This window comes from Molossus molossus, unplaced genomic scaffold (assembly GCF_014108415.1).
Source record: "Molossus molossus isolate mMolMol1 unplaced genomic scaffold, mMolMol1.p scaffold_m16_p_21, whole genome shotgun sequence".
NCBI lineage: Eukaryota > Metazoa > Chordata > Mammalia > Chiroptera > Molossidae > Molossus > Molossus molossus.
Window position 1 is genome coordinate 496,122 of NW_023425357.1, and position 16,445 is coordinate 512,566.

Genomic DNA, 16,445 nt, shown 5'->3' on the forward strand with positions numbered 1-16,445 from the left:
TCAGTTGCAGTTCGTCCCCAGCCCCGGTCAGGGTTGTGCGGGGGGGCAACCAGTCGATGTGTGTCTCTCACATTGATGTTTCTCTCTTTCCCTCCCACACTATCTGAAGATAGATGCAAAAGTGTCCTTGTGAGGATTTTTTTAAAAAGTAGAAGGGCCCTGGCCAGTTTGGCTCAGTGGTTAGAGCGTCGGCCTGTGGTCCTGAGAGACCCGGGTTCGGTTTCCGCTAAGGGCGCGTACCTCGGTTGCAGTTTGTCCCCAGCCCTGGTCGGTTGTGTGGGTGGCAGCCACTCGATGTGTCCCTTTCACATCGATGTTTCTCTCTCTCTCTCTGTTCCTCTCTCTCCCTCCCACTATACCTGAACAAAAAATGGAAAAATATCCTCAGGTGAGGATAAAAAAAAAAAAAAAAAGTAGAAGGGAGGGAGGAAGAGAAACAAATGTGGGAGAGACACATTGGTTGATTGCTTCCCACGTGTACCCTGACCAGCAAACCTGCAACCTAGGTACATGCCTTAGATTGGGAATTGAACCCATAACCTTCTGGTCAGGCTGACACTCTAACCACTGAGCAACACCAGCCAGGGCCCACCTTTACATCTTTAGTAAAATTTCTGTTTATATCATTTGTCTATTTTTCTTTCTCAGTTAAAGCTATTTCCTTTCCCATTTACAAATAAGAGCCTGAAGCAAAAACGTGTTAGACTTGCACTCATATAGAATCATCCTTTTTCTGTATAGTGAGTACATTGTTTCTTATTTTCTGAAAATGTTTGTGTCATCCTGAATGTCATGTCCACAAGCACCATATATGTTTAGGTTTTTGTTTACATAGTGAAAATTTCCATCACTTAACTCCCGGCTTTGTAGTGTTTGCCAATTTCTGAACTGTATATTCTCCCACCACGAAGGTGACTTGCTCAGAGAAGGAGCTGAAAATTCTGGTGTCCCGTGGTGTTAGGCCGAAAGGTTAATTAAGTGTGTGCAGGAGACTTTGCAAAGCCAGATGCCTGAGAGATGGAGTGCTAGCTGGTTGGAGGTTACTATCCCAACCTGCCAGAGCAAAGGTAGCTGTTTGTGCATCTTCTGGGGTCTTGGAGACACCTAGTGGCCTCAGCTAGATACCAGGGCAGACACTCTTGGTTCTGAGTTGCTTCCTCTGACCTGACACATATCTCTTAAGGAGTTTTCAATTTCTAAACAGTTCAAGTAATTTTCATCCTTTCTGTAATTGTTTATCACCAATAGATACTTTACCTTTCGTGCATTTTACCACTGCTTGGGGTCGTTTTTCCAATATCCTGAACCCAGGAAGCTGCACTGGGACCTGGAATCACTGCTGGTCTCTTACTGGTGGGGCCTCTGAGAAGAACAGCTGAATGGGTCTCTGGGCACCCCTTGAAGGGCGGGGTTCATATCGGGCTCTCCCTGCTTTTGCATCCCCAAGAGCATCTGGTGTGTGCTTTTCCTCTGTGGATGTAGGTACTTCAAGACACTGCCTCATGTGATCTGAGACTGAATCTTGCAGGGACAGCAAGGAACGGGGCGAGCCAGGTGGAGTGCAGAGTGTGGGGTGGTGGGGACCATGGTGAGGAGCTATGGAACCACTGTGCCTGTAATGAGAAGGCATAAGCACAATGGGGGCTAATAGGGACACAGAGTTGCACCCCCACAGAAGTGATTTAGAAAGAACCTTCCAGGCTGAGTTCCTGCTTCTCCCTGTGGAGGATTATTTCTCACTGCTCATTTCTAAGGCAATATGTAGCCCAGGTCTTGTCTGGATATGCAAAAGTCAGACTTCCAACTCCTCAATGATTTGGTTTTCCCAAATATATTGTTAAGGTAGAAAATGTCAATTTAGATTGATAAATTGTTACTTTATTGTAGTAAAAATAATATAGGCACATTTGAACACACACACAGCAGTCTGTTCATGTGCAAAACCCATTTAAATGGACACTTTTTTTTTTTATCCTCACCCAAGGACATTTTTTGATATTTTGTTCAGATAGGATGGGAGGGAGGGGGAGAGAGAAACATCGACATGAAAGGGACACATCAAGTAGTTGCCACCCGCACAACCCAACCGGGGCTGGGGACAAACTGCAACCGAGGTACGTGCCCTTAGTGGGAACCGAAACCGGGTCTCTCAGGACCGCAGGCTGACACTCTAACCGTTGAGCCAAACCGGCCAGGGCAATGGACACTTTCAAACATTGTTTTTCACCAGGTAGAATAATTCAAGAGGTCTTTCACTTTGTTCATAAAGTAGTAGTAATCCAGTAATAAACAATAGAAATTTGAAGATTCAATATATTAATTTAAAAAATTTAAGATAGCATGCCCTGCCCAGCTGGTGTGGCTCACTGGTTGACCATTAACCCATGCATCAAGAGGTCACTGGTTCAATTCCTGGTCAGGGCACATGCCTAGGTTGTGGGCCCAGTCCCCAGTGAGGGGCATGCAGGAGGCAGCCAATCGATGTTCTATCTCATCGATGTTTCTCTCCCTCTCCCTCTCAAGTCAATACAGAACAACAAAAAGCATGCCCTGCTAATCTTTTACAACCTCAGTTGTGAATTCCAACAACCAGCGAGGGAGATTTATGTTATTTACACGATCTTGAGTGCCCTGTAAACAGGAACCACAAGAGATGGAATTCCTTTTACTCTACATCTACACCACCTGAGGGTATCTCAAAACACTGATTCTTGGGCCTCACCTCCAAAGTGAGACAATAGCTTTGGGTTTGGGGCTTAGAAGTAGCGTTTCTTATGTCTCTAGGACCTGGAGTCTAGGTTATGCTGATAGACAGGAGCAGTGTAGAGATGAAACCAGAAGTTTTCTAGAAAAGGCCTTATTGCTTCCTGATTCAGTCCATAGGGCTGTCAGTGTGCACCCTTGGAGAGGGCAGCAGAGCTAAGGTTTCTAGTGAATACCCTCTGATGAGTGCAATGAACCAAGCTGGCTAATGGGAAAAGACTCACATCCCAGGACCCCTACTGCTAAAGAGTCCTGTGAGGGCTCCAGACACGGAAGCCAACGCCACCTGCTGCATTTTCTTGGAACTGCAGTGAAACAAGGAGGCCATTGGAGTGAGCTGGCTCCAGTGCCACGCAGCCTACCTGTGCAAACTGAAATACCTACTTCAGAGTAAATTATTGTAAATGCCTCAACTGTAAGAAATTAAAACCTAAGAACAACCAGTGACAATCACCTATGCTCTCTCAAATGAGGCAACTCCTGAAGTTATGGCCAATCAAAAGGTCTTCTTGCTTTACTTCCCTTCTGCGTAATGAAAACCTTTCCTGTAGTCTTGTTGGGTGCTACCTGACTGGAATTGATGTTTGCGCAAATAAAATCTTCAAAATTCTAATGTACTTAAGTTTATCTTTAAACAGAACAGATTCTCCTCCCTTCGCTCAAAACAAAACAAAAAACAATACCCACAGGGTTCATCCTGGCCAATGGCGCACTTCATAAGGTCTTCCTCAGCTCTTCGTGCAATACTATTTTTTTTTTTTATCCTCACCCGAGGATATATATATTTTTTTCATCCTCACCCAAGGACATTTTTCCATCTTCTGTTCAGATAGAGTGGGAGGGAGAGAGAGGGAGAAAGAGAAACATCAACATGAAAGGGACACATCGAGTGGCTGCCACCCGAACGACCCAACCAGGGCTGGGGACAAACTGCAACCAAGGTGCATGACCCTAGTGGGAACCGAACCCAGGTCTCTCTGGACTGCAGGACAATGCTCTAACCACTGCGCAAAACTGGCCAGGGTGTCACCCAAGGACATTTTTGCGTTTATCTTCAGATAGAGCAGAAGGGAGAGAGAGAGAAACATTGACTGGCTGCCACCCACACAACCCCAACCGGGGCCAGGGACAAACTGCAACCAAGATATGTGATCTTAGCGGGAACTGAACCCAGGTCTCTCTGGTCTGCGGGCTGATGCTCTAACCACTGTACAACAGGCCAGGGCAAGTGCAATACTATTACATGTCACTCCCTACTGATGAGCTGGATGCTGGAGGTTTGGTCTCTACCATCAGGTGTGTGGTGGTGACTGTTGGGGAACTACAAGCAAAATCTTTCCCCAGCCCAGAAATCCTTCCTACAAGGGTAGTAGAGACAGAAACAGTTTATTAAGTAATTAAGCCAGAGAGTGATGTGCCTCACAGGCAACCCACTAAGAAATTCTGAAGACAGACAAACCTCACTCTCCATATGGCTAAGCAGAAAAACCCATTACATGCATGTACAAAATAAACAGAATTAGTCTTCCAGTGAAAGGACTTGACAGCGTCATCTGTCATGCAGAATGCGTCCTAATTCAATTTGAGATGGAGCCTGCAACCCTGGCAAAAGGATGATGTTGCAACCATCTGCGTTAGCTCACAAGGGCCAAGCTGCTGTTCGTATTTTATTTATTTTTTATCCTCACCTGAGGACATTTTTCCATTTTTTTGTTCAGAGTCAGAGGGAGAGAGAGGAAGAGAGAGAGAGAGAAACATCGACATGCAAGGGACACATCAAGTGGCTGCCACCCACACGACCAACCAGGGCCGGGGACAAACTGCAACCGAGGTACGTGCCCTTAGCGGGAACTGAACCCGGGTCTCTGGACCACAGGCTGACGCTCTAACCGCTGAGCCAAACCGGCCAGGGCTGCCATTCGTATTTTAAAAACTGATATAAAATCCATTTACTTTTCCCACCTCCAGCACAATGGACCACACCATTAACACTCTCTTCAATGTCTTGTGGATGGAACCAACAAGAGTGTCTGTACCAACAGTTCAATCCCTGGGGCAGGACTCTTGTCCACTGCCGCTGTGAAGACAGGACCACTGTACCAGTGGGTCTGGAAGGCAGGGCTTCAAACCAAAGAACATTGTTTATGAGCCATATGATCTCACGAGGTTTGCCTTGCTTGAATTTGAACTTGCTTTGGACACCTCATCCCTTCTTTCTCATTTCCACCTTTTGGAATGAAAATGTCTCTCTCATGTGTAGGGAGCTCAGAGATGCAATGTGTCTCCAGCAGTAAGGTGTCCAGGAAAATGCTGGATTCTGTTTAACCATCTGCGACTTTTTGCCTCTCAGGAGCTTCAAGTTTGGCTGATTACTGAGAAAACTGGAATACCAACCAAAGATAAACACCAGGCCCGTGAAGGAGGTTAATAGATGTACAGAGTGTGGATAACTGCCTGATGTTATCTATTAACTTGGAAATGCATTATTCTTTCTGGTGATCTACGTGACTGCTCATCATATGCTTTTTAAAAAAATTTTATTTTTGTTACAGATGTTTCCCCTTTTCCCTCATTAACACTCTCCTCCCAATCCCGCCCCCTCCCTCACACCATTGTTGTCTATGTCCATTGGTTATGCTTATATGCATATAAATTCTGTGGTTTATCTCCACACCCCCCTCCCCAATATGCTTTTACTGTTAACCACGTATAAAAAAGAGGCCCAGTCCTAGGAGGATGTGGCTTTATTCCCAACTGGACACCACTGGGAGCAGCTGCTTTGCCTGTGTAAGTTTCTCTGATTAAAGGTCTTATATATTTGAATAAGGCTATGTGTCAGTTCTTCAGAAGCAATCCTGAATTTAGATTTTTTGGGCTTTCCTTCAACAACTGGTGCTGAAAGCATGATTCTGAGGAACCCACTAAAGCCAGGGGAGAAAGTGGGTTTGCTGTGGGATGTTCCAGGATAGCTAAGTACTCATGCTTTGGGACAGTTGGCACAAGGATTGGAGGCTTGAGGACAAACGCGTGAGTATGGGGATGCCCTGAAAATGCCTGCCAGGGTAGCAGAGTTATGGGAGACGTTGGATGGAGATAGTTAAGGAAAAGAAATCTGTGGCCTGGCCGGTGTGGTTTAGCAGATTGAGTGTCATCCCATGGACAGAGAGGTCAGGGTTAGATTCTGCTCAAGGCATATGCCCGGGCTTGGGGCTTGATACCCAGCAGGGGGTGTTTAGGAGATAGCTGGTCAGTTTCTCTTACATGGATGTTGTTTTTAATCCTCACCTGAGGACATTTTTCCATCTTTTTGGATAGAGAGGGAGAGGAGAGAGAAACATCATTGTGAAAGGAACACATCGAGAGGCTGCCACCCACATGACCCAACCAGAACCAGGGAAAAACTGCAACAGAGGTATATGCCCTTAGCGGGAACCAAATCTGTGTCTCACTGGACCACAGGCAGACACTCTAATCCCTGAGCCAAACCAGCCAAGACCACATCAATGTTTTTTTCTCTCTCTCTCTTCCTCCCTCCCGCTCTATCTGAAGATAGATGCGAAAATGTCCTCCAGTGAGGATGAAAAAAAAAAGCAAGAGCCTGGTGGGTATTCTTGTGACAGATGAGGTACTTTGTTCTATTTAAAGATGAACTGGGGTACATTAAAATTTTGAAGATTTTATTAGAGCAAATGTCAATTCCAATCAGGCAGAACTCAACCAGACCACAGGAAAGGTTTTGGTTGAACAGAAAGGAAGTAGCGCAAGACAAATATTTGATTAGCTATAGCTTAAGTACTTGCTTCACTAGGGTGAGCATAGTTGGTCATCTGTGACTGGTTGTTCCTAAGTTTCAATTTGTTACCATTGAGGCATTTATAAGAATTTACGTTGAAGTATTTCAGTTTGCACACATAGGCTGTGTGGCATTGGAGCAACCTCACTCTAATGGACTGTTATGGTCATTATCAGGACTATGATTATGGTTTTGTAGGCTCATACCTATGTCAAAACGTATCAAACTGTATACTTTAAATATATGCAAATAGCATATGTAAAATGGTACTGAAGTTTTTTAAATGTCTCAAAATTAAGAGAGAAAAAAAAAAAAACTTTGCCCAGCGGATGTGTCTGAGTGGATTGAATGTCGTCCTATGGACTGAGAGTTCTGGGTTTGATTCCCAGTTAGGGAACATGACTGGGTTGCAGGCTCCATCCCCAGTAGGGGGTATGCATGAGGCAGCTGATCAATGTGTGTCCCTCCCTCTCCAGTTTGCAGGCCAACGCTCTAACCCCTGAACCAAACTGGACAGGACTCTCTCCCTCCCTCTATAAAAAAACAAAACAAAAACAACCAATGAACACATATTTCTTTTCTTTTCCTTTATTGATTTTAGAGAAAGAGGAAGTGAGAGAGAAATAAAAACATCAATGAGAGAGAACATCAATTGGCTGCCTCCTGCATGTCCCCCACTGGAGATCAGGCCCACAACCTGGGCATGTATCCTAAATGGGAATCAAACTGGCTACCTCTTGGTGCATGGGTCGATGCTCAACCACTGAGCCATACTGGCCAGACTAAAAACATATTTTAAAAACAACTATGTCCCAATTATTTTGGAAAATAGGTATGGTCACCTTATATTGACTCCACCATCTCTCTCCTCGTGCCCTCTAGAGGTCAGTATTGCCTCAATGGGAACAAAGGTGTTTTGATTATTTTCGTACTTTCTGACGGTGACATTAGCTATACAAGATAAACATGCCCTGGAGGGTCCAGAGGTTGGTGTACACTGATAAGCAGTCACTATTGCAAAAGCACTTCTGGAGGCTCGTTTATTTTATTTTTATCTTTACCCGAGGACATTCTCCCAGTTTTTGTGCAGACAGAGTGGGAGGAAGAGAAACATTGACGTGAAAGGGACACATCGAGTGGCTGCCACCCGCACGACCCAACCAGGGCCGGGGACAAACTGCAATGGAGGTGCGTGCCCCTAGCGGGAACCAAACCCAGGCCTCTCTGGGCTGCAGGCCGACACTCTAACCACTCTAACCGCTGAGCCAAACCTGCTAGGTCTGGAGGCATGTTTAGAAGAGGCACAATCCATCTAGTGGGTTGCAGTTTCCTCCAATCCCTAGTAGGCAAGTGTTTCTGTACCCACTGCAGTTTCCCCTGGATCCAGTCTTTCTTTTTTTTCCCTTTAAATCCTCACTTGAAGATTTTCAGATAGAGTGAGAGGGAGGGTGGGAGAGAAAGATTGATGTGAGAGACACATTGATTGGTTGCCTCCCGCATGACTCCAACCAGGGGTAGGGATCGAACTGCAACCAAGGTACATGCCCTTGACCGGAACTGAATCTGCAACTCTTTGGTCCGTGGGCCAACACTCTAACCACTGAGAAAAATTATCCAGGGCAGGACCCAGTCTTTCAATCAATGACCCTAACCCAGTAAATTGCAGACGTCAAGGTACATGACTTTTTGTAGACTGGGGGAAGATATCCCCTCGACAGTGGTGGTATAATTTGCAATATCTATTTTAGGTGAAAGAAAAATCATGTGACTATTATAAGTACTTGAGGTCCTCATAACCTACCCCAACATCAGGGTCATCTCTAAGACTCCTAAAACACATATCATCCAAATAAGAATCAAGGAGGCTGTGGGCAGCGACAGAACTTTGGTCAAAACTGGCAAATTATTTTATGCCATTAAAGAGTCCCTTCACAAGCAAAGAAAGTTTCAGACCCTTAAAAAGTTGGTCAGCCCTGGCAGGTTTGGCTCAGCAGTAGAGCATCAGCCCGAGGGCTGGAGAGTCTCGGGTTCGGTTCTCACTAACGGCACATACCTTGGTTGCAGTTTGTCCCTAGACCTGGCTGGGGTCGTGTGGGTGGGCAACCAGTCGATGTCTCTCTCTCTCTCTTCTTCCTCCCTCTCTCCCTCCCACTCTATCTGTAGATAAATGCAAAAATGTCCTCTGGTGGGGATTAAAAAAAAAGAAAAATTAAAACTGAAATAAAAATATTTAAAAAATAAAAGGTAAGGCCCTAATATCTGTACAAACCACAGCAGTGTGCAGCAGGTACTTCTAAAGTTCATGAACTAGAAGATGGAAAACCTCATCACAAGTATTATGTGAGAACAGGTAGTCATATCTCTGCAAGCTGCAAGCGGAAGTCATGATATCCTCTGGGCCCACACATGGACTCAGGTCCACTTCTAAGTAAGTCATTAAGGGAAAGCTGATCTCTAAGGGCTCAGGTTATTCCTAGCTTGTGACAATACATGTGAGACCACAGGTCAGCATCCCTGAACACATTAGGGTGTTCACTGTTACAAAGTATGTGGAACTAGCCCTGGCCCTTTTGGCAAAGTAGGTGGCACTGCCAGATGGTAAACATAAAAGGACTTCAGCCACAAAAATCTAGTAGCAACTTAAACCTAGGAAGACCCATCGGCAAGTCAGGAGTGCAAATGAAACTATGGGGAATGTACCCACTGTACATATTTAGGTGTATGAGTTTCAATTCAGACAAATGGCTCCTGAAAGAAGCTCCTCCAGGATTGGTACACGAACAGAAAATTGCACGTTTCCAGCACTTCTAGGGCCTTTCTCTAGTGTGAACTCTCTGATGATAACAAAGTTTGGAACAACATATAAAAGATTTCCCACATTCACAGCACTCGTAAGGCCTTTCTCCAGTGTGACATTTCAGGTTTTGATTAAATTTGGAACTATCCCTAAACAACATTCCTCATTTACTGCACTCATAAGGTATTTCACAAGTGTGAACTCTCTGATGATGACGTTGTTTGGAAATACCGATAAAAGATTTCCCACATTCATTGCGCTCATAAGGCCTTTCTCCAGTGTGAACCCTCTGGTGTCGAACCATTGTCGAGTTCCTACTAAAACATTTCCCACATTCACTACACTGATAAAGTCTTTGTTTTGTGTGTACTCTCTGATGATGATGAAGTTTGGAACTACAGATAAAAGATTTCCCACATATACTGCATGGATAAGGCCTTTCTCTAGTGTGAACTCTCTGGTGTCGAATCATTGTTGAGTTCCTGCTAAAAGATTTCCCACATTCACTACAATGATAAAGTCTTTCTCTTGTGTGTACTCTCTGATGATTACTGAGGTTGGAACCAGATAAAAAAGATTTCCCACATTCACTACACTGATAAGGTCTTTCTCCTGTGTGAACTCTCTGGTGTATAAGAAGAGAATTTCTTCGAAGAAAAGATTTCCCACATTCACTGCAGTGATAAGGCCTTTCTCCTGTGTGAATTTTCTGGTGTGTAAGAAGGCAATTACGTTGGGTAAAAGATTTCCCACATTCACTGCACTGATAAGGTCTTACTCCTGTGTGTATTCTCTGATGACTACTGAGGTTGGAACCACATGAAAACGATTTCCCACATTCACTGCACTGAAAAGGTCTTTCTCCTGTGTGAATTCTCTGGTGTGTAACAAGATAATTTCTTCGAGTAAAAGATTTACCACATTCACTGCACTGATAAGGTCTTTCTCCTGTGTGTACTCTCTGATGAGTACTGAGGGTGGAACCAGATAGAAAAGATTTCCCACATTCATCACAGCGATAAGGCCTTTTTCCAGTGTGAACTCTCAGATGATAACGAAGGCCAGGGCGAGAGGTAAAAGATTTCCCACATTCACTACACTCATAAGACTTTCTTCCACTATGAACTAGCTGGTGTTGAGTGAGGTAAGATTGTTGGCTAAAGGATTTCCAACATTCAGTGCACTCATAAGGCCTTTTTCCTGTGTGTACTCTCTGATGTAGAATAAGTATCGAACTTCTGGTAAAGGATTTCCTACATTTACTACACTCAAAAGGCCTTTCTCCTGTATGTACTCTCTGGTGTAGAATAAGTATTGAACTATGGGTAAAAGTTTTCCCACACTCACTACATTCATAAGGCCTTTCTCCAGTGTGAACTCTCCAATGTAGAATGAGGTAAAATTTTCTTCTAAAAGATTTCCCACACCGTGTGCACTCATAACGCCTTTCTCCAGAGTGAACTGTCCGTTGTTGTATAAGGATGGATCTACGTCTCAAAGACTGCACACATTCACGGCACAAGTCACATTTTTTAGCAGTATGACTTCTCCAGGGATAAATGTGGACAAATTTTTGGTTAAAGATCTTCCCACATTTGCTGCACTTACACTGCCTTGCCCCACAATGAATTCTTCGATGCTGATCAAAGGTTGTGGTTCGCTTAAAAGATTTGCCACATTTGCCACACACAAGAAGCCTTTCACTTGTGTGAACTCGCTGGTGAACAACTAATGAGGACTGATATCTGAATGTTTTCCCACATTCATGTCGCACAATACACTGTGTTCCACTGTGGACATCCTGGTCCTGAGCACGTGTGTCTCTGGGGTGGAAGACTGCCTTAAATTCTCCCCAGGTGAAATGAATTTTTCTCTTTTGTACAGTTGTCCAGCATGGTGTAGTTTTGTTGGGCCCCTCCTTGGTGGGATTGGTCTGCTCCTGGAGACGTTCTGAGGTGACCAGAAAGTTCTTCCCAACTTCATCACAGGTAAAGGGCTTCTCTGAAACATGGAATATATAGCTCTTCACAAACAGGGCCCTGTCCACACTGCTTCTGAAGGGTTTCTTTCCTAGGTGCTGCTGCTTGTACTTTTGGAGGTTTGCACTAAAATAAAATTGTTTCATACAAACCCCACACCTGAACACTTTCTGGCTGTGTGGTGTTCCTTGGGCCTCAGCCGACTGGAATGTGTCTCTCAAGACCGGACCACAGCTCTCACAGAAGTAGGTCTGCTGGGAAGACAGAGCTGCCTTCGAGGTGCTGGCCTGTGACACTCCTACAGAAACACTCTGTTCAAGGGGTGCTTTTGTGTCCTCTGCTCCACAGCAGCAACCTAAACACAAACAAACGCTGGTGAAGTATATGCTGACCATAAGAAAGGGGAAATAACAGCATAAATGCGTATTTGTCACATTTAGACAAGAGTTTATGGGATATTTTTCAATGAAGAAAATTAAAATCTGGTTGGGGAAGAGGCTACTGGGCTTGCCTGCACCCCTAAGTAGGAAAAGTGGTAGAGTCCTCATGAGGAAAAGGTCACAAGAATAGGGTATAACACAAAGCAGGCATATTCGAAAATTTGTTCCTCTGCCAAAAGATTTCTGTAGGTCCTTGGCCACTGTAGCTAAATGGTTAGAGCATCAGCCCATGCACAGGAAGGTCTCAGGTTCAATTCCTGGTCAAAGGCACATACGTGGTTTGCAGGTTCAACCTCTGTCCCTGGTTAGGGAGCATGCTGGAGGCAACCAATTCATGTGTCTCTCTTACATTGATGCTTCTCTATCTCTCTCACCCTTCCTTACCCTTACCCACCCTCCCTGCCTCTCTCTCTAAAAATCAAAGTAAAAAATATCCTCAGGTGAGGATTAACAAAACAACCCCCCACCCCCAACAAACAAACAAGAAAAGATTTCCGTAGGATGTTTTCTGTGGTGACGTGAGGATATGTAGAAGCACATGTCCAAACCAAGGGAAAGACAATTGCAACATAGTAGCTGCAGTTCATGCTCAATTTAAGGACAGGTACCTATCTCATGGCAAGCATGGACCCATTTTGCAGAGCAATAGAAGAAAAGATAAATGTGTGAGATACAAAGTCCAGAGAGGTGGAGACTCTCTATGAGCTAGGATCCAGAGTAAAAACGACAAAGTAGTACAATTAACTAGTCAGCAAAGTAGAAACAGCAAGGAAGGGAAAGTAGAAATGGGGTTCAGCACTGGCAATGTTAACAAAATATGGGTTAAATGGAAAACATTCCTAGTCTGATAGAACACTGTCCTGCTGTTATCCCTACAAGGTTGCAAAATGACCAGATATCTGTGAGTTCACCTATAACCCTAGGCTACTGAGAACACCTACAATATCAGCCATCCCTGACCTCAGCAGACACAGCTGAACTGTGACTGTGTGGCTGCTTCCTCCCCACGGCCAGAACTGCCACCCCCTGAATGCCAATGACCTTGCAACCACCTCAAGGTGAAGATTTTTTTCACAAAAACACAAGCAAAAAAAGGTGACCGATCCGTCAAATGTGTAGACATCAGCAAAAGGCTATAAGAAACACACAAAAATCAAGAAACATGGCATCAATGGAACGCAGTAAGTTTCCACCAAGTGAGCCAATAAAGTGCTTGACAAAGAATTCAAATTAATTGTTTTATAGAAGCTCAGTCAGCTCCAAGCGAACACAAAGAGACACCTCAGGGAAATCAGGAAAACCACGTAAATATATCAAGTCCAGACAGAAACTTTTCTAAAAAGAAAGTTGTTTTCTTTATTGATTTTAAGAGGGAGGAAGTGAGAGGGAGAGAGAGATAGAAACATTGATGAGAGAGAACATTGACTGGCCACCTGCTGCATGCCCTCCACTGGGGATCGTGCCCACAACCTGGGCATGTGCCTGACCAGGAATCAAACCAGCGACATCTTGGTGCATGGGTCAATGCTCAACCACTGAACCTCACCAGCTGGGCTGGTTATAAGTTTTAACAAATTTAGAAAACTGAAATCAAAATAAGAATCTTATCTAACCACATGGGTTTGAAACTAGAAAACATTAGCAGAATAAAAGCTGAAAATTTCACAAATATGTGGATACTAAACAATATATTACTGAACAATCAGTGAGTTAAAGAATCAAGAGAGAAAATAAAATTATTTTGAGACAAACAATGTGAACAAAACATCAAAACTTAAAAAATGCAACATCAGCCCTGGCTGGTTTGGCTCAGCAGTTAGAGTGTAGGCCTGCGGTCCAGAGAGACCTGGGTTTGGTTCCCGCTAAGGGTGTGTACCTCAGTTGCAGTTTGTCCCCGACTCTGGTTGGTCATGTGGGTGGCAGCCACTCGATGTGTCCCTTTCATGTCAATGTTTCTCTCTCCCTCTCCCTCCTACTCTATCTGAACAAAAAAAAATGGAAAAATGTCCTCAGGTGAGGGTAAAAAAATAAAATAAAATAAAGGAGGAGCCCTGGCCAGTTTGGCTCAGTGGTTAGAGTGTCGGCCCGCAGACCAGAGAGTCCCAAGTTCCTGCTAAGGGCATGTAGCTTGGTTGCAGTTTGTCCCCGGCCCCAGTTGGGGTTGTGTGGGTGGCAACCAGTCGATGTGTCTCTCTCACATCAATGTTTCTGTCTCTCTTCCCCCTCTCTCCCTTCTGCTCTATCTGAAGATAAATGCAAAAAATGTCCTCGGGTGAGAATAAAAATAAAATAAATAAATAAAATAAAAATAAAGGAGCAACCTAGCCAGTGTGGCTCAGTGGTTGAGCATCGACCCATGCACCAAGAGGTCACTGGTTCGATTCCCAGTCAGGGCACATGCCCAGGTTGTAGGCCTGATCACCAGTAGGGTGCATGCAGTAGACAGCCAATCGATATTTCTCTCTCATATTGATGTTTCTATTTCAGGGTATGTTATGAAGCTACAATAATCAGGGAAGTATGATACTTACATAAAAGCAAACATGCAGAGAAATGGAATAGAATAAAATAAACCAGTAAAAAAATCGCATGCATATATGGCCAACTAATCTTTAAAATGGTACCAGGAACACACAATAGAAAAAAAGGTCTTTTGTTGTTAATCCTCACAGAAAGATAAATACTGTATGACATCATTTAGATGTGGAATCTAAACCAAAAAGTGAACTCACAGAAACAAAGTAGAATGTCAAGGGCCTAGAACATAAGGATATGGGGAGCTATTGGTCAAAAGGTATAAATAAACCTTCAGTTATAAGATGAGTAAGTTCAGAGGATCTAATGTAAAACATGGTGACTACAGTTAATAATACTGTATTTTACACTTAAAAGTTACTGGGAAAGTATATCTTAAGAACTATTATTTTTTATTTATTTATTTATTTTTATCCTCACCCATTTTTTTTTGTTCAGGTAGAGTGAGGAAGAGAGAGAGAGAGAGAGAGAGAGAGAGAGAGATATCGACGTGAAAGGAACACATCGAGTGGCTGCCACCCGCACGACTGACCAGAGCCGGGGACAAACTGCAACCGAGGTACGCGCCCTTAGCGGGAACCGAACCCGGGTCTCTCAGGACCGCAGGCCGATGCTCTAACCGCTGGGCCAAACCGGCCAGGGCAAGAACTATTATTTTTATTAAACTGATTGTAACAGGTGATAGAAGTGTTCATTAACTTCATTATAGCAATTATTTCACACTATATATATATAAATCGAATCATCACATTGTTTAGGTAAGTAGTGACCATGACAATGCCTGTCATTCCTGAAACAGGTAGACCTTAGGAAATGTCAGCTAAAGGAAGCAATTAGAAGAAGTACCATGAATCTGGACACACTGACCTGGCCAGGGAGGGACCATGCATAGTGGAAGGCATTAGGCTCCCTGCATTCCTTCCCTATGAGGAGAGTTCAATGCAGCAGGTTCTGGGGCTGCAGCACAGAGAAGAAAGCGGTGCAAACCACCCACCCTAGAAACACAGCCAGCTAAAGAAGGAAGCAGTGCCTGTGGTCCACATGTGAGAAGGACAGAGCACCCGCTAGGAAAAGGAGGGTGAGGCACGACAGAGCCTAGTCCAAGTCACTGGTGAGACTGAGAATTTTACCGAGAGAGGAAGCAAGTGCAAAGACCTCCAGCATCACATCGTGGTACAGGTATCTCTGGGCCTCATCAAGGAGCCTCCATTCCTCCCAGGAGAAGTACACAGCAACATCATCAAAGGTCACATAATCCTGTCAAGGTGGGGACAGAAGAAACTATAAACTTTGCTTTCTGAGAAGCTCACAGCTCATCACTTCACACAATGACCATTGCTCCTCCTCCTCCTGGGTTCCCTACCACAGAGGACACACCAGGCCCTGAGGACACTGATGTCTACTTACTTCTCAGGGTCCCACAGTGACTGTGTTCAGCCCTCAGGACCAGGCAGTAGGGACACACAGACGCCATCCAAGCTGAGGGCCATGCCCACGGGGCCCAACCCTCCTGCAAAGCCACTCCCCTGGGGTCTCCCAGGCTGTACCTGCTAGACACAGCCCAAGGTGGCTCCTGCTTTACCTGGTCCCCACACCAGGGCCTCGGGGCCATCAGCTCACACGACCTACCCATGTGCTCACCATTCTGTACCCGCTACCTGTCTAACCCTTCAGTCCCCACAGTTCCACTCTCACAGATCTGCCTCCTCCCTGCCCCACATCACAGACATCTCTCCCTACTCGCCCAGAGTGCTGACAAATTCAAACACCACCAGCCACAACCCGGCCCTCGGATGGACCCCACAGCCAGGGAAGGCCCGAGTGAGGCTCTGACATCCTCCCTGCCGGCCTCTGCTCTTCGCGTCACTCGGAGGCACCCAGAAGGACACGACTATCAGATACGAATAACCCTTTCCCTCCGCGTGGACTCGCTGTCCCCTCGGAAGCCACCCCCTCCTCTCCGCACTCAGCCTTCCTCCCGGTCCGCACGCCGGGCCTGGGCTGCAGGGCTCGGGGCTCGGAGGCCGGGGACGCGCTCTCACCTCCGCCGGGCGCCTCAGCGCGGCCGCCGCCGGCGGACTCTGCGGGCGGCGCGGCGTGGGAGCAGCGGGCGTGGAGGCGGCCCCGGACCCGGCCGT

The 16,445-nt window shown here is 45.3% G+C and overlaps 1 protein-coding gene across 1 annotated transcript; it reads right to left on the bottom strand.

The window, feature by feature from the left end:
* Positions 1-8,814: 8,814 nt before the first annotated feature.
* Positions 8,815-15,717, bottom strand: LOC118638219 (zinc finger protein 883-like). Its single transcript, XM_036273874.1, has 2 exons — positions 15,438-15,717; positions 8,815-11,687 (listed from the first exon to the last, which is right to left on the bottom strand). Exons 1-2 carry the CDS (start codon positions 15,469-15,471, stop codon positions 9,517-9,519), a joined length of 2,205 nt encoding a protein of 734 aa, XP_036129767.1. The 5' UTR covers positions 15,472-15,717; the 3' UTR covers positions 8,815-9,516.
* Positions 15,718-16,445: the final 728 nt, after the last annotated feature.

Coding starts and splice junctions, on each gene's coding strand:
- LOC118638219 (XM_036273874.1), bottom strand. CDS start 15,471: ATGCTGGAGGTCTTTGCACTTGCTTCCTCTCTCG. Junction 11,688..15,437: donor TGCACTTGCTTCCTCTCTCG/GTAAAATTCTCA, acceptor GTTTGTGTTTAG/GTTGCTGCTGTGGAGCAGAG.